The sequence below is a fragment of the Strix uralensis genome, chromosome 17 (genome assembly GCF_047716275.1).
Source record: "Strix uralensis isolate ZFMK-TIS-50842 chromosome 17, bStrUra1, whole genome shotgun sequence".
Classification (NCBI taxonomy): domain Eukaryota; kingdom Metazoa; phylum Chordata; class Aves; order Strigiformes; family Strigidae; genus Strix; species Strix uralensis.
Window position 1 is genome coordinate 16,385,223 of NC_133988.1, and position 26,948 is coordinate 16,412,170.

The 26,948-nt window shown below is 59.2% G+C and overlaps 1 protein-coding gene across 7 annotated transcripts; it reads left to right on the top strand.

The window, feature by feature from the left end:
• Window positions 1–188: 188 nt before the first annotated feature.
• On the top strand, window positions 189–26,870 carry ACACB (acetyl-CoA carboxylase beta). Of its 7 annotated transcripts, none has more exons than XM_074886990.1 (53): window positions 192–381; window positions 881–1,285; window positions 4,262–4,394; window positions 4,870–5,008; window positions 5,291–5,400; window positions 5,579–5,660; window positions 6,088–6,186; window positions 6,505–6,614; window positions 6,857–6,967; window positions 7,139–7,348; window positions 7,567–7,737; window positions 8,021–8,182; window positions 8,359–8,522; window positions 9,002–9,152; window positions 9,233–9,336; window positions 9,994–10,075; window positions 10,556–10,701; window positions 10,779–10,929; window positions 11,639–11,773; window positions 12,256–12,402; window positions 12,520–12,708; window positions 13,058–13,158; window positions 13,245–13,333; window positions 13,417–13,541; window positions 13,937–14,050; window positions 14,134–14,301; window positions 14,637–14,726; window positions 14,844–14,962; window positions 15,224–15,361; window positions 16,094–16,193; window positions 16,284–16,391; window positions 16,580–16,636; window positions 17,040–17,081; window positions 17,158–17,373; window positions 17,481–17,636; window positions 18,209–18,412; window positions 19,185–19,340; window positions 19,735–19,857; window positions 20,050–20,319; window positions 20,649–20,746; window positions 20,909–21,029; window positions 21,240–21,350; window positions 21,845–21,988; window positions 22,072–22,192; window positions 22,357–22,453; window positions 22,628–22,724; window positions 22,969–23,104; window positions 23,418–23,595; window positions 24,041–24,153; window positions 24,775–24,929; window positions 25,151–25,321; window positions 25,951–26,087; window positions 26,202–26,870. In XM_074886990.1, the coding sequence occupies exons 2-53, from the start codon at window positions 885–887 to the stop codon at window positions 26,326–26,328; spliced, it is 7,179 nt and encodes a 2,392-aa protein (XP_074743091.1). In that variant the 5' UTR covers window positions 192–381; window positions 881–884; the 3' UTR covers window positions 26,329–26,870. The 7 variants fall into 7 exon arrangements, 6 of the variants coding, with proteins under 6 accessions (XP_074743095.1, XP_074743096.1, XP_074743091.1 ...); XM_074886991.1 differs by having other exon boundaries at window positions 14,134–14,247; XM_074886992.1 differs by lacking the exon at window positions 13,937–14,050 and having other exon boundaries at window positions 14,116–14,301.
• Window positions 26,871–26,948: the final 78 nt, after the last annotated feature.

The following is a 26,948-nucleotide window of genomic DNA, read 5'->3' on the forward strand; positions in this document are numbered from 1 at the left end:
GAGGCAAAGCCGTGGGTGCGGGACCTTGTCCTTGTCCCCATGACCAGGCATGGGGCCAGGGCACCTTTGTCCCCCAAGGATCGGGTGTCCTGGCCAGCCATGCCCAGGCCCCCCCCGCTGCCGCTTTACACCCTCCCCTCCAGCAGAAGTTTTCCAGGCGCGTTAACAGGGAAATATTTCTGCTTGACGTTACCGTCACGTGCGAGAGCGCAACTGTACTGCGGCCGCCAGCGTCAGGGGACGCTGAGGGGGGCCGGGGCTCCCCCTGCTGTGCCCCTCACCCTGGGGACTGGCCCTGTGGTGGCTTGTGGACGGAGTGGCCAGCTGAGATCAGCGTGACCGGGAGCCGTGGTGCCGGCACGGAGGGGCTCGGCCCCCACGGTGAGTGATCCCTTTCCCCGGGGAAGGGGCTGGGGCTGAGGGGAAGATGGCGGACCTGAGGCGGTTTTCCCTCACGACTACCCCCAGCTTTAACCACTTGTAGAGATTTAGGGGTTTGGTTTAAAGGCTCCCCCTCTGTGTGGGGCCAGGGCTGGGGTTGGTGGGGCGGCCTTGCCGCCATCCTTAGGATGCTGCGAGCAGCTGGGGAGGCAGGGAGTAATTTCAGCCCCTTCAGTGCCATGGGAATGCGGAGCGGTGTCATGCCCCCCGTTATTCCCCCGCCCAGAGCTGCTCCTGGTTTGGGGAGTAAAAATAGTTCTGGCTGAGTCTTCAGTCGCCCCAGCTGAAGGGGGTGGGGGTGGCTGGCTTGGGGTTGGCAGGGCTGTGGGGTGGGGAGCAATGGGGAAGGGCCTCGGTGTTTTGGGGGGGCTGCTCCTGTGACCTTGTCTGAGGGGGGCAGCCCTTGGTCCTCCCTGACAGAGTGTCTCCCCCTGCCCAGGTGAATGCTACTGGTCGCCTTGTTCCTGCTGGTATCGGTGCTGCTCATCTGGGCCAAAATGTCCAACCCTCAGCCCGGGGAGGAGGAGAAGCCGGAGCAGACCCCGGCGGAGCAGCCGGTGGCTCCCACCATCGCCAAGCCCCCGGCCCCCAACCCGCCGCCGCGGGCCAGCAAGTCTGCGGTGGGGGAGCAGGAGCAGATCGCCGTGTACAACCCTGCCGCTCTCCGCCGGCCAACCCTGGCCAAATTCGTGCTGGGCTCTTTTGATGACAACTCCTCCGACGATGAGCTGGTGGCCACGGCCTTCAGGGTGGGCAGCCGGCGCAGCAGCCTGGCTGGGGCAGGGGGCACTGGCGCCGAGCCCCCCAGCGCGACCGCCGTGCTGGAGCCTGCTCCTGGCATGAGGTACGACACGTGGGGTCGGGAGCAGCGGTGGTGCAAAGATGCCCTGTTTGGGGCGGGCAGATGCTTTTCCTGGGTGCATTTCTCAGGGACCCTGTTGCTAAAATTGGGGTGCGTGTGTGGGTGCTTCTCGGCGCTCCAAATTGATGCCCCCATCCTGCCTCTTTTGACTTGGTGCCACATGAAAAACCCTGATAATAAGATTAACAGCAGCACCCCGGGAAGAGCAGACGTGCCCGAGCGCTCTGTGTGACAGCGGTGCCACGTGCACGAGCACAGCAAGGACTGGGGCAGGGGTTGCTCCGTTACAGGGATTTTGGAGTCAAAGAACGGGGTAGAAAGCGCTTTTAGTTCCTTCAAACGCAATTCCCAGTGCTGCAGCCAAATTGCCCAATTGCTCCTGTTTTCTCACAGCTTCCTCTCTCATTTTGCTGATTCTCTCTGTCCCCGCACTGTCTCCCGGTGCTGGGAAAGGCCGTGCTGATGCGCTGGCCGGAGCTGTGGTTGGCACAGGATGGGGGTGCATCTGGAAGCGGGGATTTTCTTGCGTGACAAGATGAGATTGGGGTCAGTTGAGGTGGTGAGCGTGTGGACGGGCAGCAGCGGGCGCTGCTGGTGTTTTCCCTGTGCTCACCATCCTTCCAGGTGCCTGTTTTGTGCCTGAGCATTGCTGGGGGCATTTCATGGGGTGTATGTAAACCCATAAGCTGAGCTGAGCCTTTTCACAGGGCACTTGCACTGTTTTTCCACGCAAATGTTGCTTGGTGCCCTCAGGGCTGGATCTCACAAGGACTTAGTCCTGCTGCCACGTTCAATTTGCTTCTGCTACAGCGGGAGGGATGCTAACACCCCCCTGGTATTGTGTGTGGGGAGGAGTGGGGTACGTGGGGTGCTGCTCCTGCCTTCCCTCTGCCCTTGCAACTAATGCAGATAAATTATCCAAGGCAGAAAAGTAGCTCTTTGGTGGTTTTGCCATAAGTTGAGGAAAAATAGATGAGTTTGCTCCGTGGGCGGCTTCGCAGCGACTTCTGCCCAACACTGGCAGGGCCGCGGGGCAGCTCGCCGCTGTCTGCTCCTTATGCAGGGCAGCTTCCCCCGCCAGCGCAGCGGACGGCCATTACAAATAACTGAAAACAAAGCGCCGCTGCCCAGTTCCTCCTGGCTGCTCTGCTCCGGGTTAAAAATAAAAGACCTTTGGCTGCAGGGACGTGTTATGAAACTTGACAGCCTGACGGTGTCTTCTTGCCCAGCTGGGGTTGTGGGCGGTTTCACGCACTGCGCTGCCGGCGGGGTATCGCTGCCGCTCATCTGCGCTTTAAGACGGGGAGGAATTTCCTTGCGTCGGTGCAGTGTGCGGGATGGGACGGGGGGTGCTGGCACAGGCTTTGTGTTGGGGTTCAGGGCAGCGGGAGGGAAGCGGGCAGCGGGGCTGGCCCCGGCAGAGCAGAGCGATGTGGGGGATACGCCGGAGTGTGATAAACCTGATGCAGTGCTCCAGCTGCTCGGAAAATACTCTGAGTGCATGGAGAGATTGGGACATTTCCCAACCTCCCAGGGGGGTTTGATACATTTCCCCTTAAAATAAATGTGTCAAGTGCTACTCGTGCAAAATCTGTTTATTTGGAGGGGGGTTGCACCTTCCTCCTTTGCTTATCTATCCATGCTTATTTATCCTTTGCTTATTTATTCCATTCATCCATGGAATAACAGTCAACAGTTCAAAGTCTGGCTGAATTATGAGTGGGGGGAAATGTGAACCTGCTAATTAAAATAGTTGCTTAAAACTCTGGGAAGGCACATGCCTGGCTGCCGGGGAGGTCCCTGCCTGCCTTCAATGGGCTGCTGGTGTTGCCAGACCCTCCCGTGCCGGCCGCTGCCGTGCCAGGAGGTGGGAGGCGTGGGGGCTGCCTTATAGTGCTGCTGGGGCCACAGCCCTGCCGAGGGGCTCGTCCCACTGCCAGCGGAGCCCGCTCTGACCTCTGGGAATGTGCGATGGGCTCTGAAGCAAGGAATAGACTCCGGAGGGCATGGAAATGCCTTCAGTGGAAAACCATGGGAAGGGTGAGTCTGGCCGGCAGCGTGGTGAGCTTGGGGAGGTGTTTTGGGGTTGTGGATGCTGGGGAAGGGGTGCTCTGTGCCATCCTGTGTACCTGTTGCCCTTCCTGCCACCCACCCAGGCGTCCTTTGGGGACGTTGGGGGTAGATGCAGCTCTGCAATGGGGTTTGGTGCGAACCAGGAGCTGCATGGGGGCTTTGCAGCAGCTCGCCCGCTGCAAAGGGGTGTTTGTGCGTGTAACGATCCCGGCAGTGGGGGGGGGGGCGCGGGGGGTCTGTGCTCGGTGCTGCGTTTTGGCCCTGTGGGAGCCTCCCCGTTCCTGCCCCTTGGAGCAGAGCGTGGTGCGTTCCCAGCTGTAACAGGCACGGCCGTGCTGCGGCGGTAGCACTGCTCGGGGCACACGTGTGCTCCCACGCGCTGGCCAAAACCCCCCAGCAGCTCTTTGCTCCCTAAAATGCAAACCCTGGGGCTTCTGGCTGGTACAGCGGGGCCTCGGGCCACTCCCTGCGGCTGCAGATCTGCTTGTTGCGGTGTTTGAATGAATGTGGGTGCTGGGGGGGGTGATGGTGTTTTAATTGCAAAACACGCTCTGTTCACCCCAAATTGCTTGCCCCGTATAACTCAACCAAAAGTTTTCCTCTGCAGTGTTGCAGTGGGTGTTAAATGTCGCTGGAGAGATCCCGGCGTGCGACAGGGAGCTGGTAGCAAGGGAGGTGAATCCCGATGTTCCCTGCGTGTGTCAGCAGGGTGAAGGGTTTTATTGCTCACCTGAGAAGAAACTGTAGAGGGGGCACAGCCCCCCTGGTGCAGGCTGCCGGGCAATCTGTGGCTCCAGGAGCCAGCAGCAGCACACGTCGTCGTGCCGGGTGAGGGTTTGCTCACGCAGACGTGGGCTCGCTGACGGCCATCGTGTCCCGACGCAGGCCTAGTATGTCCGGGCTGCACCTGGCGAAGAGGGGCCGTGAGCACAGGAAGATGGATCTGCAACGGGATTTCACCGTCGCTTCGCCAGCAGAGTTCGTCACCCGCTTCGGGGGCAACCGTGTCATCGAAAAGGTCTTTCCCCGCGCGCCCCTGCCTTCGCCCGGGTGGTGGGTTGTTGCTTTTCATGGCGGAATCCCTGAGCGTTGCCCCAGTCTCCCATGCCCGCCAGGCGCGGAACGATGGCGGTCTGGGGCAGCTCAGAGCTCTTTGTCCCCCGGCTTCACCTGCTCTCATGGGCTGGGAGAGGGAAACCCTCCCAACGCCACCCTTGCGCGGAGGCTGCTTGCAGTGGCTTTGCGTGGCAGGCACGAACGCAGGCCAAAGTCCCATCCTTCGTTAGCCCCAGTGCTGGGCATCAAAGCTGCTGTTAAGGAGCCTCCTGCTCTGCGGCACGTACAACCGGCTGTTACAAAGCGCCCGTGCTAGCACGGCTGCCCTGCTTTGTGCCCAGCCCTCGCCTCCGTGTTGCCATCCCTCGGGGCGTGCATCCAGCCCTGCACCCCAGCGGCAAGGAGAGGTTTCAGCCTGACACCCCCCATCCCCCCAGGTCCTCATCGCCAACAACGGCATCGCCGCCGTGAAGTGCATGCGCTCCATCCGCCGCTGGGCCTACGAGATGTTCCGAAACGAGCGTGCCATTCGGTTCGTGGTCATGGTGACCCCCGAAGACCTCAAGGCTAATGCAGGTAATTCCTAAAAACATCCCAGCAAGGGAAGTTCCCTGCCCCGGGGCTGAGCTGGGACAGCTCTTTCTTTCTCTCTGTGCTGCTGCCTGGGATGTGGGGGGCTCTGCACAGCCTGGAGTCACATGCTTTCCTCCTGTGCGTGCAGATCCAGGAGTAAATAATTTTTCCCCCTTCCAGCCTCCCTGGGATGGAGGATTTAGGGAGGGGGGTGCACAGGGCAGCATGTGAGTGGGTCACAGCTTGGGGGACTGGCTCTCACCGCCACCATGCACTGTCTTGCAGAGTACATCAAAATGGCAGATCACTACGTGCCTGTCCCCGGGGGGGCCAACAACAACAACTATGCCAACGTGGAGCTGATCGTGGACATTTCCAAACGGATCCCAGTCCAGGTAGCAGCCGCTCACAGGCCTCCCGCCTCTTTGCTGAGGGAAGCTACTAGGACAGACGGGGCACTCAGAAATGGGGGGACGTCCCTCCGTGTGGAGGAGCTGGGCACAATGCCGCGGCCGGCGGGAGGATGCCAGCATGGGGGGGTAACGGCTCACGCTGCTCCTTCTCTTGTGCCAGGCGGTGTGGGCTGGCTGGGGACATGCCTCAGAAAACCCCAAGCTGCCAGAGCTGCTGCAGAAAAACGGGATAGCTTTCCTAGGTAAGGTCTTGCCGCCTTCCCTTGCCAGAGGGAGCAGCCAGCATTGGGCTAGCGTGTGCCTTCGTGCAGCTGGCGTGTCTGCCCTGCAGCGTGGCAGTCCTCAGGCCCGTTTTCTGGAGCTGTCCCAGGAATCCTGCTGGTTTTGGGGTTTTCTCTGTAGTTCTCATGCTAATGCAGCATTCCCAGAGGAGCGCTGGGTGGGAGCGGACCTTGTGGGCTTCCCAGCCAGGGGACAGCCAGGGCTGCCCTTTGGAGAAGGGTTGATCTCTGTCCTGAACCAGGCAGTGGGTTTTGGGGGGTTTTCCACACCCCCACTCTTTGCAGAAGGGCTGATGGGGCCAGCTCAGTGGGGAGCAGCTTTCTGCAGTGTCTGTGCAATGGGGACGGGCCCGCTGGCCCAGCTCACCCCTTTCCTCCCTCTTCAAAGGTCCTCCCAGCGATGCCATGTGGGCACTGGGGGACAAAATCTGCTCCACCATCGTGGCTCAGACAGTCCAGATCCCCACGCTGCCGTGGAGTGGGAGTGGTAAGTGCCTCCCCTCCAGCCCCACACGCCCTCCTCACTCCCCCATTTCTCTCCTCCCTGCCTCTCCTTCTCCCCAAAAACAAGCACCAGGGTTGGGGTCCCCGGCTCAGCTGGCTGCAGTGTGGCTGCAGATATTGGGGACCCCACTGCAGCTGAGCAGCTCCTGGTTTGGGCAGAAGGGGGGTTTTGAGATGGGGTGCATGGAAATGGGAAATGGCATGTGCCAACACAGGGTCCCCAGCTCCCTGGGCACAGCCAGCATGCCACCCCAGCCACGCAACCCCGGTGCAACCCCGGTAGCCCTGGCTGTGCCCACAGGTCTTGTGGCCAAGTGGTCCGAGGAGGACCAGAAATATCAGCAGATGATCAGCATCCCCCTGGAGACGTACACGCAGGGCTGTGTGAAGAATGTGGAGGAAGGCCTGGAGGTAAAGCTGAGCCCATGGGCACCTGGTTGTGTCTTTGCCCATCATTATTTCTCCTTGGAGCCTGCGTGCCCTGGCCCTTTTGGCCTCCCAGCGCACGTGACCGGGAGGCAAGGCTGTTCCAGTGGCAGTTTGTGTCTCTGCATGGACACACCCGGGGCAATCGGGGGGTGCATGGTGCTGGGGCAGGGTGGACTGTTGGGGTCCAGAGCACTTCAGTCACCCCAGTCCTCGCCCTCCCTCAGGTGGCCAAGAGGATCGGCTACCCACTGATGATCAAGGCAGCAGAAGGCGGTGGGGGCAAAGGCATCCGAAAAGTGGAGGCAGCGGAGGAATTTGGCACCTGCTTCCGGCAGGTGAGAGGTGCCCGGAGTCCCCATCCCTGTCCCATCCTGGGCACGCAGCAGGGGCCTGCTCCTGCCCAAGGCATCTCGCGCTTCCCGCCTGCGCTTGCCACAGGACCCGCCTCTATCCTGGGATGAATTTTGGGGGATGATGCCAGAGCACGACCTTCTCCCCCACTGCAGGTGCAGGCGGAGGCGCCCGGGTCCCCCATCTTCCTGATGAAGCTGGCGCAGAATGCGCGGCACCTGGAGGTGCAGGTGCTGGCTGATGAGGACGGCAACGCCATCTCCCTCTTCGGCCGTGACTGCTCCATCCAGCGCCGGCACCAGAAGATCATTGAGGAGGCACCCATCACCATTGCGGCACCCTCTGTCATCGAGGTGATGGAGCAGGTGGGTGGCCCTGGTCTTAAGGCAGCACGAGGTTTTGGTGAGAAACTGGTCTGATCCTTGCTGGGTTTATTGTGGGTTTTGGCACCTGAGGCTCCGAAGGAAGGGAGGGACCCCTGGAGCCCAGCGGGGAGCCCCAGCACTGCTTGTCTCGGTGGGTCCGTGCAAGGACACTGCTGCTGAGTCATTGCTGCGCGCGGCGGGCTCGCCCTCTCCCGCAGTGCGCGGTCCGGCTGGCCCAGACGGTGGGCTACGTGAGCACGGGCACCGTCGAGTACCTCTACAGCAAGGACGGGAGCTTCCACTTCCTCGAGCTGAACCCACGGCTGCAGGTGGAGCACCCTTGCACGGAGATGATCGCGGATGTGAACCTCCCCGCTGCCCAGCTGCAGGTACCTGAGTGCGCATGGGTGATTTTAAGGTGAAGCAGTTTAGGGTGAAGTGCTGGGCTGGAGCCTGGCAGAGAGAAGCTGCCCCAAATACCAGCATTAGGGTGCAGGTGGAAGCAATGTAGCAGCCCTCTTTGCCACTGGCTCCCTGCTGGGAGCAGCTGCCTGCAGTGTGGTGCCTTTTCCCCTTGCTCATCATTCAGCCCATCTATCGATGTCTCCCAGTTGTAATTTTGATGCTAAAGTCTTGTTCTGGCAGCTAAAATCCTCCTGGTTTCTTGTGCAGATTGCAATGGGCATCCCCTTGCACAGGATAAAGGACATCCGGGTGCTGTACGGGGAGAGCCCCTGGGGCGATACACCCATCTGCTTCCACAGCCCCGCCAACACCCCCGTGCCCAGGGGCCACGTCATCGCCGCCCGCATCACCAGCGAGAACCCCGAGGAGGTGAGTCGGGGGGACGAGGGGGGCCCTGCCGTTCACGGTCCTCTGCACCCGGACAACCTTCCTGGGCCTTGATCCACGTGCAGAGCGATAAATGACACGGGGCTTCCCCTTCCCTGTTTACGCTGCATGAGTCTCAAGCCTGGTTTCTTCATGTCTTCTGCTCTGTCTTCACTCAGGGTTTCAAGCCCAGCTCGGGGACGGTGCAGGAGCTGAACTTCCGCAGCAGCAAGAACGTCTGGGGGTACTTCAGCGTGGCAGCGGCCGGGGGGCTGCACGAATTCGCCGATTCCCAGTTTGGGCACTGCTTCTCATGGGGAGAGAACCGGGAGGAGGCCATCTCGTGAGTGGGGCGGGATGGGGTGGGGAGTGGGTGTCTGTGGGAAGACTCACGATCAGTGCGTGAGCCGGGAGAAGTGGTTTTTATCTGAGAGGAACCAGAACGGTGCCGCTGTGCTGAGCAGCTTGTTTGTGCTGCAGAGACTGTGTGGCCAAAACTAAAGTTTTTGCACTTTGCTGGTGCTGCGGCCCCAGTTCATCAACCTGATCCTTAATGACACATCACAGTGACCTGCTAAGCACGTGCTTAGTGCCAGCGAGCAGCAATGTTCATTCAGTAATTAAGCAACATGTAACGAGTCTATCTTGGGTGTTTAAGTGTTTTATTAAGTCAGTGATGACAGTGGGGCTGTTTCATCCAGGCGTGAGGGCACCCAGGGCTCAGGGGCTTGTCACCCCAGTCCCTGTGTTTCCCTGGTTTCCTCTGCTGAAAGCCAAGTGCCACCTCATCAGTCATTAATGGAGGGTTTTGCTCCCTAAAAGGAACATGGTGGTCGCCCTGAAGGAGCTGTCTATCCGCGGGGATTTCCGGACCACAGTGGAGTATCTCATTAAGCTGCTGGAGACAGAGAGCTTCCAGAGCAACGAGATAGACACCGGCTGGCTGGACCATCTGATCGCCGAGAAAGTGCAGGTGGGGGAGACTGGCTGCCCCAGGGTCACTGCTGCCCTTTGGATGTAAGAGCCAAACCCTGTTTTTTGCCCCCCTCACAGGCAGAGAAGCCAGACACGATGTTGGGTGTCGTCTGCGGTGCCCTGAACGTGGCAGACGCTGCCTTCAGGACGTGCATGACTGACTTTCTGCACTCACTGGAGAGGTGCGGAGCAGGGGCTGCCGCGGGGGGCTCAGCTGTGGCCCGGCCACAGGGCTCACAGGGATTGCGTGTCCTAAAGGGCTGCTCCCGGCAGCCCCCGTGGCTCCTGCAAGCCAGGAGACCTGAGTTTTTCTCTCCCTGGGCCATCTTCCTTCCCCTTTTTGCTGCAAGAGCTTTGCAAATCCAGAGGCACTGCCTGTGGCATTGCAGCAGCCTGGGAAATGGGGGGTATCTGCTGTGACCCACAGCTCCTGCTTCTCAGCTGTCGCTTTATTTGGAGAGGGGGGAAAGTTTCACACTGTTGGGAAAACAGCTTTGAGAGGGAAGTGGCTTGGCTGAACAACAGCTTGCTTTTGTTTTTGCACTTGAATGCCAAGGTTATTCCTCTGGCCTTGGAGGACGCCCGGGGCTCTCCCCCCGCGCCCTCATCTGAGCGTGTTTTGCCAGTGTCTGGCCCGTCTCCAGACGTGTTTTCACAAGGCACTCACGTGGGTCACTTAAAGCTTGTCCCCTCCAGTCCCCTTCGCGCCCTCCTGCAGTGAGCTCGGAGCCTGCTCGGCCAGACACCGGCAGCACCGCTGACGTCTGGCACACTGGGCTCCCCGCCGGCGTGCGGGGCCAGCGGCGCTCGTGGGGCCTGACCCGGCCGCTGTGTTTCAGGGGGCAGGTGCTGCCGGCAGCCTCCTTGCTGAACATCGTCGATGTGGAGCTCATCTATGAGGGTGTGAAATACGTTCTCCAGGTGAGGGCTGGGCTGTGCTGCTCCTGAACTGGCTCCAGGGACGTGTGCTCCTGTCCTGAAGGAGAAGGATGCAATAGATACGAGGTTGTCCTTTAAAAATGTGCAACATAAAACAAGGTTAATAACCTCATTTTAACTAGACAGACATTTTCATACATCCTGTTGCCCTGGGTCTAATAAAGGACCGCCTTTTCTTGCTTTTCAACCCAATTAGTTGAACTTGATGCAAAAACTCCCTACTCAAAATGAAAGCAGCAGGTGAGCTGTGAGTTAAATGAGCTGCAAGTTGAACCAGCTCTTTGGTGCAGCCTGAGGTTGCTGCCTCCTGCCCTCCCCAGCACAGCCTGTCCTGTGACAGTCTGCTGCTCCTTCACCGCCCCTCGCACCAAGCGCGGGAGCTGCTCCTCACCCCCTGCGATCCCCACCAGCCCCCAGAAAGGCCCTTGCACGTCTTTCAGAGCCCCCGCTTGCTACCCGCAGATTGCCCGCCAGTCCCTGACGACGTACGTCATCATCATGAACCGCACTCACATTGAGATCGACGTGCACCGGCTGAACGACGGCGGGCTGCTGCTCTCCTACGATGGCAACAGCTACACCACCTACATGAAGGAGGAGATTGACAGGTACCTCCCCGCTGGGCCCCCACCGGCCCTCCCCGCAGCCCAGCGGCTGGTTGGTGAGAACTTTACCTCTCCTTAAGGTACCGGATCACCATCGGCAACAAAACGTGCGACTTCGAGAAGGAGAAGGACCCGACGGTGCTGCGCTCGCCTTCCGCAGGGAAGCTGCTGCAGTACACGGTGGACGATGGTGGCCACGTGGCTGAGGGGAACGTTTTTGCGGAGATCGAGGTGAGTTTTGCAGAAGAGCCTGGGGGAGCAGGGACCGGGAAGGGATCTTACCCCTGGACTCGGCACTGATGAGGCCGCCCCTCGATGAGTGGGTTCAGTTTTGGGCCCCTCACTCCAAAAAGGCCATTGAATGACTCGAGCGTGTCCAGAGAAGGGCAACGGAGCTGGTGCAGGGTCTGGAGCACAGGTCTGATGGGGAGCAGCTGAGGGAACTGGGGGGGTTTAGTCTGGAGAAGAGGAGGCTGAGGGGAGACCTCATGGCCCTCTCCAACTCCCTGAAAGGAGGGTGCAGAAGGGGGATGAGTCTCTTGAGCCAAGGAACCAGCGCCAGGACAAGAGGGAATGGCCTCAAGCTGCGCCAGGGCAGGGTCAGACTGGCTCTTAGGAAGGATTTCTTTGCAGAAGGGGTTGTTGGGCGTTGGAATGGGCTGCCCAGGGCAGGGGGGGAGTCCCCATCCCTGGAGGGGTTGAAGAGTCAGGTTGCTGAGGGATCTGGTGGAGTTGAGAACGGTCAGGGTGAGGTTCATGGTTGGACTGGAGGAGCTTCAAGGGCTTTTCCAACCAAGATGATTCTGTGATTCTGAGCTCTGTCCCTGCAACGCTGGGGGACAGCCAAAAGGAAACCCAACAATGTTGCCGCAATGCTCGAGGTGCTCCGCAGCGTGTGGGTGCTGCTCACTTGGTGACCGTTTGACCCATCCTCACCCAGGCGATGAAGATCGTCATGACGCTGGCGGTGGAGGAGGCCGGGCGGGTGCACTACATCAAGCGGCCGGGCGCGCTGCTGGAGGTGGGCTGTGTCATAGCCCGGCTCGAGCTGGATGATCCCACCAAAGTGAAGCCTGTGAGTCTGCTGGTAGCTGGCCACGCTGCCGTCCCCTCCCATGTGGCATCACGCAGGGCACTGGGGGACGAAACAGAGGAGCTGTGCTGACTGGGGCAGCAGCAGGGAAGTGTCCCCATGCTGGTGATGTTTGTATGGCTGTGCTGCATCGCCCAGCCAGCTGCGCTGGGGCTCATGAGGCTGCTCCACGTGCTGCGGTGTTGCTCTGTGTAAGCATCCCATGCACACTTCCTTAGTGGGCAGAAGCTCACATGCAAGTTTTGGGGGTGTCTATAGCACTCTGTCTACATCTCCAGTTTTTCTGCATTGTTTTCATGATGGGGCGCTGGCAGAGACATGAAGCTGAATGTTCCTCTGTACCTAACCAAAAGCGGATACTGGAGGGGTTGTGCTGGTTTCTCTGGGGCAGCTGCAGCTCCCGGGGGCCTCTGTCCCGTGTCAACAAGGATCTGGGCCAGCCCACCTCTCTCTGCTCTCTCCAGGCGCAGCCGTTCACGGGGGGGCTCCCAGCCCAGCAGACCCTCCCCATCACCGGCGAGAAGCAGCACCAGGTTCTCCGCAACGTTCTGGACAATCTCACCAATGTCATGAACGGGTACTGCCTGCCTGAGCCCTACTTCAGTGCCAAGGTGGGTGCTGGAGGCAAAGGCCATCCAGGTGTCCTGCCCCGTTGCCTTGCGTTTGCCGTGAGGGCAAGACAGGCAGCGTCGGCGGGTGCGGGCAGCACCAGCTTCTGCTCCCTGCAGGTGAGGGAGTGGGTGGCACAGCTGATGAACACCATGCGGGAGCCCTCCCTGCCCCTCCTGGAGCTGCAGGAGATCATGACGAGCATTTCGGGGAGAATCCCTCTCTCCGTGGAGAAGTCGATCCGGAAGGTGATGGCACAGTACGCCAGCAACATCACCTCTGTGCTCTGCCGCTTCCCCAGCCAGCAGGTGAGCAGCGTGGGGGCTGCCCCCCCAGCTTGGCCTTCATTTCTTTTTTAGCTAATTAGGAGTTTCTGCCTGAATTAGTCCTGCTAAGAGATATTACAAAAGTTTAAATGAGCAAGAGAAACTTTTGTGGTTTTATGTTTGTGTTTTATGCTGATATTTTATGCTTGCACTTTTATAGTTGTGCTTTTATTTGTGCTTTTATATTTGTCACGTTGCATTTTTCATTTGGGAAAAAAACCAAAACCCCAACGGAAGGCTCCGCGGGCAGCAGCACTGTCCCCGGGCAGCTGGCAGCCCTGCGGCCGCACTGGTCCCAAGCTGTGCTGGACCCTGTGCCCTCTCCCTGCAGATCGCCAACGTGCTGGATGCCCACGCGGCCACGCTGCAGAGGAAGGCTGAGCGCGAGGTCTTCTTCATGAACACGCAGAGCTTGGTGCAGCTGGTGCAGAGGTGAGCCCCGCACTGTCCGTGACACCCCCCGCTCCCCTCGCCGCCACCGCCGCCTCCTCGCAGCACGTGGGCTCTCTGCTCCACAGGTACCGCAGCGGCATCCGGGGCTACATGAAGACAGTGGTGCTGGAGCTGCTCAGACGCTACCTGCAAGTGGAGACCCAGTTCCAGCACGGTGAGGACTCGGGGGGGGTCTCCAGGAGGGGTCTGTGGGGCTCTCTGGGGGGTCTGCAGCACTCACCACGCTCTGCCCCACAGCTCACTACGACAAGTGTGTCATCAGCCTGCGGGAGCAGTGCAAACCCGACATGACCCCTGTGCTGGAAAGCATCTTCTCTCATGCCCAGGTGGCAAAGAAGAACCTGCTGGTGACCATGTTAATTGTGAGTACAGCCTGTGTCCTGAGACACCAGAACTAAAGGCTGGTGGCAGGCAAGAGCCTGTAAGCTGAGGCAAGCTCTGCATCGCTACGGGACACGGCTGTGGGTGGCTGTCACAGCCCTGTGCTTTCCCCTTGGAAGCAGGAGGACACCTGAGAAATCGCTTTCCTGCATCCCCAGGGTTTGGGTTTTCCATTCAAGTGTCTGTTCCTGCCTCGTTAGGGGGACTTATCTCCCCTCTGTAGCGTTACATTGCAGCACTTGGTTCAAAGAGCAGCATTTTGCCCATTTATCACCTCGGCTCTTGTCCCCGTTGCCCGTGCGGGGTTGGGGGTTCGGGGTGAAGCCACCCTGCAGTGAGGGGCCTGACCCGAGCTGTGGGGGGGTGCGTGTTGCAGGACCAGCTGTGTGGCTGCGACCACACGCTGACGGACGAGCTGACGGCCATCCTCCACGAGCTGACGCAGCTCAGCAAGACTGAGCACTCCAAAGTGGCACTGAGAGCCCGGCAGGTCAGCCAGCATGTGTCTGTCCCCATCCCTGTCCTTGTCCCCGTCCCTGTCCCCTGCTCTCCCAGCCTCCTCTCCCCTTGCAGGTGCTCATTGCCTCTAGCCAGCCCTCCTACGAGCTGCGACACAACCAGGTGGAGTCCATCTTCCTCTCCGCTATCAACATGTACGGACACGAGTACTGCCCCGAAAACCTGAAGGTTGGGAATCGTGTGATTTTTCCGCAGAGGGAATTTGGCTTTCATGTGGCTTTGGTGAGGAGGAGGTCTGGCTGCAAGAGGCTTAGCCTTAAAAATAGCCAGAAAAAGCAATCAAAGCCTTGCTGCAGCGTGAGTGCCTGTGCAGAGCAGAGGAGGGGGTGCACCCCCGTCACTGCCAGTCCCTGTCCCTGGCTCCTCACCCTGTTTGGTGGGGCACTGACATATGGATCCACGTCTGGGTCTGGTGGCGTCCCCGTGGTGGGCTGGTGACCAGTTCCACACAGCCCCACATTGAGGGACCCCTCTGGAACGTGCTTCCCCCCATCCTGCGATGGGGCAAGGGAAAGTCCCGCTTCATCCTTGCCCTAAATTTTGCTTTCTTCCCCCAGAAACTGATCCTCTCAGAAACCACCATCTTCGATGTGCTTCCCGTCTTCTTCTACCACACCAACCAGGTGGTGCGCATGGCAGCGCTGGAGGTGAGGGCTGGGCGGGGGGGGGGGCGTGGGGGGGACACGTGAGCCCTGAGGTGGTGGCGTGGATGTGTGCAGGGGCAGCAGAGCCACGGCAGTAACCTCCTGCCTCCCCCCTCCCAGGTGTACGTGCGGCGCGGGTACATTGCCTACGAGCTGAACAGCCTGCAGCACCGGCAGCTCTCGGATGGCACCTGCCTGGTAGAGTTCCAGTTCATGCTGCCCTCCTCCCACCCCAACAGGTATGGTGCCGCCCCCGCCCCGCACCTGTCCCGCTCCCCTGGACACAGTCCTTCTTGCAAAACTGTTGGGTTTGTATCATCTCCTCCGTGTGAAACACGGGGATGCTCAGAGGGAACTGCCTGCCGTGCTCTCCCTTTGCCAGCAGAGCAGGATGAGCCCCCTCCGGGTCAGGGGCCTCATGGGGGAGCTGCGTAGTCCCTGTCGGACCCAGGAGTGGTGCCTCTGCCCCCGGCCGATGGCTGCCTTGCTCCCCTGTGCAGGATGTCCGTCCCCATCAGCGTCTCCAACCCTGACTTGGCCCGGCACAGCACTGAGCTCTTCATGGACAGTGGCTTTTCTCCCCTGAGCCAGCGGATGGGAGCTATGGTGGCCTTCGACAGATTTGAGGACTTCACAAGGTGGGGGTGCAGGGGGACGTGCCCGGCTGGTCATGCACGTGCCTTTTCACAGAATCAGAATCATAGCATCCTCTCGGTTGGAAAAGCCCTTGAAGCTCCTCCAGTCCAACCATGAACCTCACACTGACCATTCCCAACTCCACCAGATCCCTCAGCGCTGGGTCAACCCGACTCTTCAACCCCTCCAGGGATGGGGACTCCCCCCCTGCCCTGGGCAGCCCATTCCAACGCCCAACAACCCCTTCTGCAAAGAAATCCTTCCTAAGAGCCAGTCTGACCCTGCCCTGGCGCAGCTTGAGGCCATTCCCTCTTGCCCTATCACTTGTTTTAGGTGCTGCTGCAGTTGTTAGAGGGCAAAAGAGGGTGAAAGAGCCAAAGGTGACAGCGGCTGGGCAGCACTCGGGGCAGCTCGTGTTCCAGCCGGAGGTTGGGGCTGGGTATTTTCAGGGTGACAGTTACCTTCTGGGGATATGATGCCTTTTGGGGAGCCTGGGGGAAGCTGTCCTGGCACAGTTTAAGCATCTCTGCACATTAACACAGCAGCACTCAGAGCTGTGTTTTTTGAGCTGTGGCTTTGCCGTGGGCCAGCAGAGCCCGGCTGAGCTGGCACGTGCCCCCGCGCCGCTGTGCCGGTAGCCACGTCCCCACCGCAGTGGGTCCCTGGGACTGTCCGCTCGGGCAGGGGGTGGGCACAATGTGCTGACTTGTCACCCATCCCCACCGTTTGGGCAGGAACTTCGATGAGGTGATCTCGTGCTTCACCAACCCGCCTTCGGAGAGCGTGCTCTTCAGCGAGCCGCGAGTCACCATCTACGAGGAGGAGGATGCCAAGGTGGGCGCGGTGCTGTTGCTGCCCCCCCGGGTGGTACCAGGATGGCAGCGGTGCTGTTCCTCAGGGTTGACTGGGGGGTTTTGTTGCCAGAACGTCCGCGAGGAGCCGATCCACATCCTCAACATCGCGCTCCGCTGGGCTGACCATGTGGAAGATGAGAAGCTGGTGCCCATCTTCAGAGCCTTTGCCCAGTCCAAGGTCTGTCGCTGGGGCCAAGACCCCCTTTTTGCAGACCCTGCAAGCCAGGCCACCGTACCCCAAGGCGCTGCCTCATCTCCACGCGCTGCTCACCAAAACGCTGCGCCCCACGGCAGCCACTCGGGTTGTTTGTTCCCTTGGAGATGTTTAAACACTTATAACTGCCTGAATCTTCTGTTTCCATATAGAAAAACATCCTCATTGACTGTGGTCTCCGGAGAATCACGTTTCTCATCGCCCAGCAGGTGAGTGCAGGCTGAGCTGCCCACAGGCAGAGGGACCTCGGGCACATACTGCTTCTGCCTCCCTAAACCACCTAGAAACGTCTATAGGTACCTTACAGATGTAGCACTGAGTGATGGAAGTACCTACAGTGCATCAGGAGTTGGGAATTAATTAATGAGGGATTTAACGAGTGATTTATCTCCTATATTATCCTTTATGCTGCTAATGTCTCCAGTAACATGTGGTTCCTGTGTGGGTGCTCGATAGCTTTAAGCTGCCTTTAAAAGCTGTCAGTTACTCCCAGCTCTTTTCCCTTTGGGGGAGGAGGAAGCCTGCAAGGTTTTTTCTTTTTAATAAATTCACTGAAAATCAGAAAAATCTTCAGGATTATTCACATTGTCCTCTCTCTCTGTTTTGTTCTAGAGAGAATTCCCAAAGTTTTTCACCTTCAGAGCCAGGGATGAGGTAAGAGCCGAGGTCAGAGCAGAGCCTGTTGGGCACTGCCCGCCCGCTCGCTCACCCCCTCCCCGTGTTGCTCCAGTTTGCAGAGGACCACATCTACCGGCACCTGGAGCCGGCGCTCGCCTTCCAGCTGGAGCTGAGCCGCATGCGCAACTTCGACCTGACGGCCATTCCCTGCGCCAACCACAAGATGCATCTCTACCTGGGGGCTGCCAAAGTGCAGGCGGGCGCCGAGGCCACCGACTACCGCTTCTTCATCCGCGCCATCGTGCGCCACTCGGACCTCGTCACCAAGGCAAAGCGGCGCTGGGGCCCCCCCCGGGGCGTGAGGGCGGAGGTTGGGAGAGTTTTGGGTGCAGGGGTTGCTCCGGCCGCCTCTGAGCACCCTGTGGTTCACCGCAGGAGGCTTCCTTCGAGTACTTGCAGAGCGAGGGTGAGCGGCTGCTCCTGGAGGCGATGGATGAGCTGGAGGTGGCCTTCAGCAACACTGCTGTCCGCACCGACTGCAACCACATCTTCCTCAACTTTGTCCCGACAGTCATCATGGACCCCTCCAAGGTGTGTTTCTCAGTGTCCTGCTTCCTGCTGTCAGCGTGTTGCTGATCTGGGGACAGAGGCTGCGTTATCCCCTGTGCTCGGTACTGCTGCGCAGACAGGTAGCAGCCCCCCACGCTGGCTGTCAGCCGTGGTCCTGTCCAGTGCCCACCAGACGCTGGACGGGGGATGGATTCGACAGCCCCAGAGGCTCCTGCGGCTTAATTTCTGTGTCAGACCTTCACTGTGGGCTGTTTGCTGGGGAGGTGCTGAGATTTCACACTTTGTACAAAAAGCCCCGATCACTGCAGAGTCGGGCAAGCAGTTTGCTGGAGGGCACGAGGGTGAGCAGCAAGCTCTTCCCCCCGGGCCGTGTGTGGTCTGAAGGAGTGGGGCTGTATCCGTTCAGGAGGATATGAAGCACGGTCTTTTCTTCTCCCCAGTGGAGAGGCTGGATGGTAGCACCAGGGGCTTGCCCAAAGCAAATCCGAAATGGCTGTTTGGGGTAGAAACACAACAGGGCTGCTCCAGCCTTGGCTCAAGGACAGTGTTGTCCCCGGGGCCATGGACCTGTCTGTGTGCCACCCCATGCCCAGATCGAGGAGTCGGTGCGGTCCATGGTGATGCGCTACGGCAGCCGCCTCTGGAAGCTGCGGGTCCTGCAGGCCGAGGTAAAGATCAACATCCGCCTGACGCCCACTGCTGCCGCCATCCCCATCCGCCTCTTCCTGAGCACCGAGTCCGGCTACTACCTGGACATCAGCCTCTACAAGGAAGTGAGGGACCCCGGCACCGGCAGCGTGAGTAACCGCAGGCGCTGGCTGCGAGCGGGAACCCAACCAGGACTGCTTGCGTGAAGCTTTGGGGTGGTTTCCGCAAAAATCCTCATGTACCTGCAAGGCTGGTCTGTCCCAGAGCCCCCAGGACTGCAGCAGCATTCCCAGGGCTGGCCCAGTTTCACTCCCCTCTGTGCTGCGTCCAGTTGGGCACCTCAGGGTGATGTTTATGGCCTCAAGCTGCGCCAGGGCAGGGTCAGACTGGCTCTTAGGAAGGATTTCTTTGCAGAAGGGGTTGTTGGGCGTTGGAATGGGCTGCCCAGGGCAGGGGGGGAGTCCCCATCCCTGGAGGGGTTGAAGAGTCGGGTTGACCCAGCGCTGAGGGATCTGGTGGAGTTGGGAACGGTCAATGTGAGGTTCATGGTTGGACTGGAGGAGCTTCAAGGGCTTTTCCAACCCAGATGATTCTGGGATTCTGTTTTGCTCCAAAATGGTGCTGAGCCCCAGGGGTGTTGCTGGCGGTGGAGTTGGGCAGTTTTTGGCCTGGGAGGTGAAGGTCAACGTTAGGGCATTACCCGTACTTTCAACACAGTGTTGTTGCACTCCATCCCTTCAATAGCAGAGAGCAGGGTGGAAAATCATGTTGTTTGGTTGAATAGAGCCACAGGCATGAGCATCTTGGCCAGGCAGAGCTCAGCGGTGCCCCAGCCTGGCGGGGCTCTTGCACCTTAGTGTTGCAGAGAGGACTTGCCTGCCTGCCGAGGGAAGGCAGCCAACGCTCTGTGCTTGCCTCCAGATCATGTTTCAGTCGTACGGGGACAAGCAAGGGCTGCAGCACGGGATGCTCATCAACACTCCCTACGTCACCAAGGACCTGCTTCAGGCCAAGCGGTTCCAGGCGCAGTCCTTGGGCACCACCTATGTGTATGACTTCCCGGAGATGATCAAGCAGGTGAGTCTGGCTGAGCAGAAAGAAGCTCCAAATTATTGCAATTGGTTTTCTTCCCCCACCCTCCCCAGGTATTCCCATCTGGGGAAAAGACTCCTCTCTCCTGAGCTGGCAAATGAGAAAAAGAGAAAAGCCCAAGCCCCAACATTTTTGGTTACATGAACCATTCCTAAACTGATTCCTAGCTTTTGCAAATTGCCATAGTTGCCCTCACGGGGGATATGAACCAGAAAGCCCTGTGCAAAGGAGGTCTGCAGCAGGGTGCAGGCTCTAACAGAAAGTTTTGCTCACCCCAAGTCCCAGCCCGCTGCAGGAGCGCGTGTCTGCGCTCGGCGACGGCCTCGGCACTGCTGCAGCCCCGTGCTTTCAGCTCGTCCTGTGCGCGGTGTCTCTGCAGGCTCTCTTCAAGCTGTGGGGCTCCTCGGACCTGTACCCCAAGGACCTCCTGACATACACCGAGCTGGTGCTGGACTTGCAGGAGCAGCTGGTGCAGATGAACAGGGTCCCTGGAGGGAACGAGGTACTGGGGGATGATTTGGGAACGGGGCGGGGGGAGGTGGGAATGCCTGGTGGCTTCCCCGGTCTGGCTGTGTTTAAAGCCCAGGGGATGCTTCTCAAGCCAGTGTTTTGTCTGTCACCTAATTCAGTCTCCAGCTCTGACCCCATTTCCCTGGAGGAGCCCACCCCGTGACCCTGTGCTGTTTTGGGGCAGGTGGGGATGGTTGCTTTCAAAATGAAGCTGAAGACCCCCGAGTATCCGAAAGGCCGGGACATTGTGCTCATCTGCAACGACATCACACACAGGATCGGCTCCTTCGGGCCGGAGGAGGACCTGGTCTTCCTGCGGGCCTCTGAGCTGGCGCGGGCCGAAGGCATCCCCCGCATCTACATCGCTGCCAACAGCGGCGCCCGCATCGGCTTTGCCGACGAGATAAAGCACATGTTCCAGGTGGCCTGGGTGGACCCTGCGGACCCCTACAAGGTGTGTGGGCACCTCCCCTCCTGCCATCACGGGAAAACAACAGAGGACTTATTTGGGGAAGGATGGATCACAGCTAAAGTGGGACATAAAACTGTGGGATCGGTGCTGGGGGGTGAGCCCGCACCCAGCGCCATGGGGACAGTTCCCTCCACTTTCCCCAGTGGAACAGAGATAAAGGTGCCAGTGCTGGCGTGGCTGCTCTGCCTGTCCCTGGGCCGCTGCTGATGCGCGGGGTGGGTTTGGGTTGGGTTTGGAGAAGAGCCGTGTCCCACAGGAGCATGTGCGTGAGGGGGCTCTGCAACTCCTCCTACTTCTCCTCTTTATTTTAGGGGTTCAAGTACCTGTATCTGACTCCCCAGGACTACACAAAGATCAGTGCCATGAACTCGGTGCACTGTGAGCACGTGGAGGAAGGGGGCGAGTCCAGGTGAGCTCTGCTCTCCTGGGGGGTGCACAGAACCAAGCCCTGTCCTAATCCTCGTCAGGATGCAGCTCCCACATCCCGGCTCAGCATCCTGCTAGACACGTCATGCAAGTGAGTGCTTCCCTCTGTCCTGCCCACGCCACCGTGGCTCTGCTTTCCCCGCAGGTATGTCCTCCTGGACATCATCGGGAAGGACAATGGGTTTGGGGTGGAAAACCTGCGAGCTGCTGGTACTATCGCCGGGGAGTCCTCTCGCGCTTACGATGAAATAGTGACCATCAGCATGGTACAGCCGTGGGCCCTTCCCCTGCTCTGCTCCTCCCCTCTCTCCTACTCACTTTTAAGGTCACCCTGGGGGGAATAACAGGATAAAACAATCGACCTGGTGCAACCTACCTGTGCAGACCCCTGCAGAGCATCATTCTCCCAGTGCTCGCGGGCTCTGCTCTAGCTCTTTCTCCCCAGTAACCCCCCGTGTCCCTCTGTGTGTGCCCAGGTGACCTGTCGTGCCATCGGGATCGGCGCGTACCTGGTGAGGCTGGGCCAGCGCGTCATCCAGGTGGAGAACTCCCACATCATCCTCACCGGTGTCACAGCTCTCAATAAGGTACCACGCTCCAGCCATGGTGCTGTCCCTCACGCCGCTACATGCGTGGGCTCCTTCCCTGTCCCATGGGAGGAGGTGGCAGTTCCCTGCATGTCACCTCATGGAACCTGTCTGGAGGAGCTGCAGGGGGACTGCGGCTGTGCTCATCCCACTGAGAACTGAGAGAATGCCACCCTGCAGACCTCTGGGGCCAGTTCATGGTGCATCGCTTCGGGGTGGGATGGCAAAGCTGCCATGGGGACTGTTCAGCTCCGGTCCCAGGGGCAGGACCCATTTCTGGACAGAATTGCAGTGGTTTGAGCTGATTTGAAACCTGCTTAGCTAAACCAGTGCACTTGTGGGTCCGTTTAGATGTCTAAAGCAGAGTCCTTTTGCTTTAACATCACCCGGGTAGGCAGAGGTGGAAATTCAGCCTCAAACCAGAGAGAACGGGCCCATACAGAGGTTTGACTTAACATAGACCGATCTGTGTTTCTGTTAATGATTCTGGCTAGGTGTTGGGACGTGAAGTTTACACATCCAATAACCAGCTGGGAGGCGTGCAGATCATGCACAATAACGGTGTTGCCCACGTCACCGTCCCGGATGACTTTGAGGGGGTCTACACCATCCTGCAGTGGCTCTCGTACATACCCAAGGTAGGAGGGTGCTGCAGGACGGCGGTGTGGGCCGTTACCCCGTACCTGGCTGGTGACCTGCCCTTCGGGGCTCTCCCTTGCAGGATAACCAGAGCCCCGTGCCCATCACTGCCATAAGTGACCCCATCGAAAGAGAAATTGATTTTGTCCCTTCTAAAGTCCCCTACGACCCCAGGTGGATGCTGGCAGGGAGACCCCATCCATGTAAGTGAGGGTAGCCTGAGACCTCTGCAGCAATGCCCCCAGGTGCATCAGGTGGCCACAAACTCCCATTCTGGCGCAAAAGGTGCTTTTTGCTGTGGGTTGGTGCACAGGGAGCCCTTCGGTGCTCACCGTTGCGCCGCTCGGCTTTTTCCTGTGCTCTGTAGTTCTCAAGGGGACATGGCAGAGTGGCTTCTTCGACCAGGGCAGCTTCCTGGAGATCATGAGGCCATGGGCTCAGACAGTTGTGGTTGGCAGAGCAAGGTACGGCCAGGAGCAGGGGATGGAGCCCAAGGTTGGAGAGCGATGTGGGGAGCACTCAAGCCCTGGTTGTGGCACTGCTTTTGGGATGGTGGAGGGGAAACACCTCTCTGGTGGGGCTGGGGTGCAGCACGGAGGGGAAGTGGCCTCTGCTGAGACCACCCTGCCTTGCTGCAGGCTGGGAGGTCTCCCGGTGGGTGTCATCGCTGTTGAGACCCGCACCGTGGAGGTGACGATACCCGCGGACCCTGCCAACCCAGACTCAGAGGCGAAGGTGCGTGGGGAGACCTTAGTTCAGCCGAGTGGCAGCCAGGAGGAGGCTGGAGGGGAGAGCAGGGGAGCAAGCTGAGCGTAATCCTTTGGCATGTCTTGATTTTCCTTAGAGATGTGAAATCAAGGGTGCTCAGTCAGTTTGTTTTCTTCCAGCTCTTGCACACCATGTGCCACCAACCTGCCAGGGCAGTGTGCCAGGAAGCACTGGCGCCGGTCCCAGCACTGCTGCTTGCCATCTTTTGCAGATAATCCAGCAGGCTGGGCAGGTCTGGTTTCCTGATTCTGCTTTTAAAACAGCCCAGGCTATTCGGGACTTCAACCGGGAGCATCTCCCGCTGATAATCTTTGCCAACTGGCGAGGCTTCTCCAGCGGCATGAAAGGTACCTGCGCTGGGGATCTGGGCAGCCCAATGCCGTGACGTTCTGCCGGCACTCCTGCCGCCCCACGGGTCCTGGGATGAGCCAGCCTACCAGGATCCTGCCCGCGCCACTCCGAGACATGGGCTTGGGCTGGGGAGGTGATGGGGCATTGCCAGGAGCCGGGTCCCAGGGCTTGGTGGCTTCCTGCTGAGCTGGCTTTGGGGTGTTGTTTGGTCTCTGCAATGGAGAAGGTGGCTTTGGGCTGCTAGGAGGAGGCAAGGGGCAATATCCTGGCCCATGGCACACCCAGCCACTAAGTCCCTTTGGCTTTCAGACATGTATGACCAAATGCTGAAGTTCGGTGCCTTCATTGTGGACAGCCTCCGGGATTTTAAGCAGCCTGTCCTGGTCTACATCCCACCGCACGCGGAGCTGCGGGGAGGCTCCTGGGTGGTCATCGACTCCACCATCAACCCCCTGTACGTGGAGCTCTACGCGGACAAGGAGAGCAGGTTGGCATCCGGAATACGTGTGCAGAGACGTGAGAGCCAGTGCCTGGGCTCTGCAGAGTCATAGTCCCACTGGCAGAGACCTCCAGTCACTTGAGATGGGTATTTTTTACCCTTGAGTTAATCAAAGCCATCAGCTGAAAGTTCTGGGGCTCTTAGAGAGCAGCATGGCAGGTGTCTCCTTGGGAATATCCTCCTGCGTCCAGCAAAGGCTGCAGGCCCAGAACATGGTTCTGGGGTCAGGAGGCCTTTTCTCCAACCTGAATTAACACATGTTGGAGCAAGCTGTAAGGAATGGGAGGATAGACAAGAATCCCGGACTGAAAACAAAACCCTTTTAGGTTTTCTCTCTCCCTAATTCTTAGAAGAGAGAGTTGCCTGGACCTCTTGTCCCAGGATTTATTCTCCTGTGCAGATCAGTCCCTACCTTACCAAACTTTCCTTCTAGGGGAGGCATTTTGGAGCCTGGAGGAACAGTGGAGATCAAGTTCAGGAAGAAAGACTTGGTGAAGACCATGAGAAGGATCGATGCAGTCTGTGCCAAGCTCGTTGAGCAGCTGGGTAAGGGAAGGGTGTTTTGACTTATGGGCACTGGTCAGGGTAAGTTAAAACATGAGGCTCAAACAGCACGGTGGCAACCAGGAAATCCTTTAGTGTTTCTCTGGGAAAATTCTGTATGGCTTTTCTGAGGGCGGAGCCTGCCAAGAGGATGTGGTGGTATTTCAAAACACCTGGATCTCCTGGGGGGTCCATAAACGGTGCTGGACTCTTCTCCCATGCCTTGAGATCAAGAACGGCGACAGCCACGCTGATCAGTGCCTGGTGAGATGACACACGGTCATTAGAGCTGCGCAGCCTTTAACGCGCCGGGGCTCCTCTCGCCCTGTGATCGGCTCCTGCCTGCAGGTCTGGTGGGACCCACGTGGTCCCACGAAGTCCTTGCGAACGCCACCTCCTGCCTCTCTCGTGGCAGGGCCGAACATGGTGCAGCCCCTCCGTGGCCTTGGCCCTCCGTGGCAGGGGTGTAAATGCACCGAAGCGAAGGGACGTGATGCCAGGCGCCCCGTTTCCTGGTGGGGGTGGTTGATGTAGGAGCGCAGAGCGGAGCCCACCCCCCGCAGTGGCCCGTGGGCCCCCTCTGAGGGGTGACGGGTGGGCTGCTCAGCCTGGCGTGTCCCACAGGGACCCCTGAGCTGTCCGAGGCCCAGCGCAGCGACCTGGAGAAGCAGCTCAAGGCCCGGGAGGAACTCCTCCTGCCCATGTACTACCAGGTGGCTGTGCGCTTCGCTGACCTGCACGACACCCCGGGCCGCATGCAGGAGAAGGGCGTCATCACGGTGAGCCGGGGCGGTGGTGGGAAGGGGCTCGACACAGTGGGTTTTGCAGCAGCATGAAGACAGGAGGCAAAATCCCCTCCCCAGGGGCTGGGCTGCAGCTCAACGTGCTCCCTGGGCGCTGCTCCCTGCCCCAGCCCAGCGGAGCTGCCTTCAAACCTGCTGCCCATCAGCTCCTCTTCTTTCTGCGAAGGCAAAGCTGAGCTGTGTCCCCATTTCTGCAGGACATCCTGGAGTGGAGGAACGCCCGCTCCTTCCTCTACTGGCGGCTGCGCCGGCTGCTGCTGGAGGAGGTGGCGAAGGGGGAGGTGCTGAAGGCCAACAGCGAGCTGAGCCACGTCCACATCCAGTCCATGCTGCGGCGCTGGTTCATGGAGACAGAAGGAACCACAAAGGTAGCCCCAACCCTGGCTCCCCGCGGCATCCCTGCAGCCAGGGGGTCCCCGAGGACTGTCACTTTGCTGTCCCATCACTCGGCCATTTCATTAGTGCCTCCCCGAGGGTTTGAACATGCGACATTCTGCAGCCCGTGCCAGGGTGGGCGGCCGAGCAGCGCTGGGGCTGTCTCTTCAAACTGGGTGACCTCAGTTGGCTGCTGGCACTCAAATAAACATTTTCTGCCATCAGATAAAGCTTCCTAGGGCAGAAGCAAGACTTGTGGCCTTCGTATTTGAGCTGCTGTCAAATGCAAGTGCTGTGACACAACATCACACTGTCAGTCCTGTGCTTGCTGAGCTGGGAAGTGAGGGCATGCAAAGGAAACACGTTTTACCTTAACTTTTTGCATTTTAAACAGTCCACGAAGGTTTCCTGAGTTTCAATTTCCAGATCAAACCTTTTACCCAGTGGCTGTTACATGGGAGCGGGGGAGTGTGCTGTGCTGTGCCATGTGTGCAGGACTGAGAAGAAAAATCCTATTTCCTGGTTTTGTTGTGGGAGGAGAAAGCTGGAGGCTGCAGCAGAAAGGGGGGGCTCAGGCTGTGCAGGCAGCAGGATCCTCTGCCCACGGTGCTGCTCCCCCCAGGGCTACCTCTGGGACAACAACCAGGTGGTGGTGGAGTGGCTGGAGAAGCAGCTGCGGGAGGACGACAGCACCCAGTCGGCCATCCGGGAGAACATCAAGTACTTGAAGCGGGACTACGTGCTCAAGCACGTCAGGAGGTGAGTGGCCGCAGGGTGATGCCGTCCCCTGGGTTGGGGACAGCAGCCGGGGGAGACGAAGCAGTTCTTGCTTCAACCTCCGAGGCAGCTGCCCTCTCCCCTCTTGCCTTGCAGCTTGGTCCAAGCTAACCCCGAGGTGGCCATGGACTGTGTCATCCAGATGGCCCAGCACATCACCCGCACGCAGAAGGCCCAGCTCGCCCGGCTCCTGTCAGCGGTGGATGACGACGGCCCACCTTGAGCTGGGGGCTGGCGGCGGGCAGGGCCATCGCCGCGGGGCAGGGGGGGCACCGGGATGTGCTGTTGCTCAGAGGCCAGACCTCCCCTCCCCACCTGGTTCCTCATCCCCTGAGCTGAAGCCTTGGGCTCGTGCTCATGTGCCTAAGTAAATAACACAGTGTTTGTATTTCAAGCCATGAAGATAGTCTTGCCACCTGTGCAAAGTCCCCTCTGGTGCTGGGTGCGTTCGTCAGAGGGGCAGCTTGGCAGAAGATAAACTTGTCCCAAGCTAAGTCTGGTGCAGAAGTTGGTTTTAAAAAGATTCTAAAATCTTTGACTGTGTTTTAGTTGCAAGCCCTGGCCTTAAACTTTAAAACAAGCACCATGAGACTGGTCAGAGCTGGAAGTACAAATCGCCTGGCCCAGGCAGCCCAGGGGAGAGGGATGAAGGAGGAGGGTCCATACGGCCGTGTTGAAGCTGGCCAGGCACCGGCACAAGGAAGTGTAACCCTGCTTAAGAAGCAGTCTCAGACTGATGGTTTATAATAAACTCAGGAACTGTGAGTTGATCTCATTCTTCCCCTTGCTGGGGAGCGATCAGTAAATGTGACTGAGGAGCTCCTCAAAGGCATCAGCGAGCCA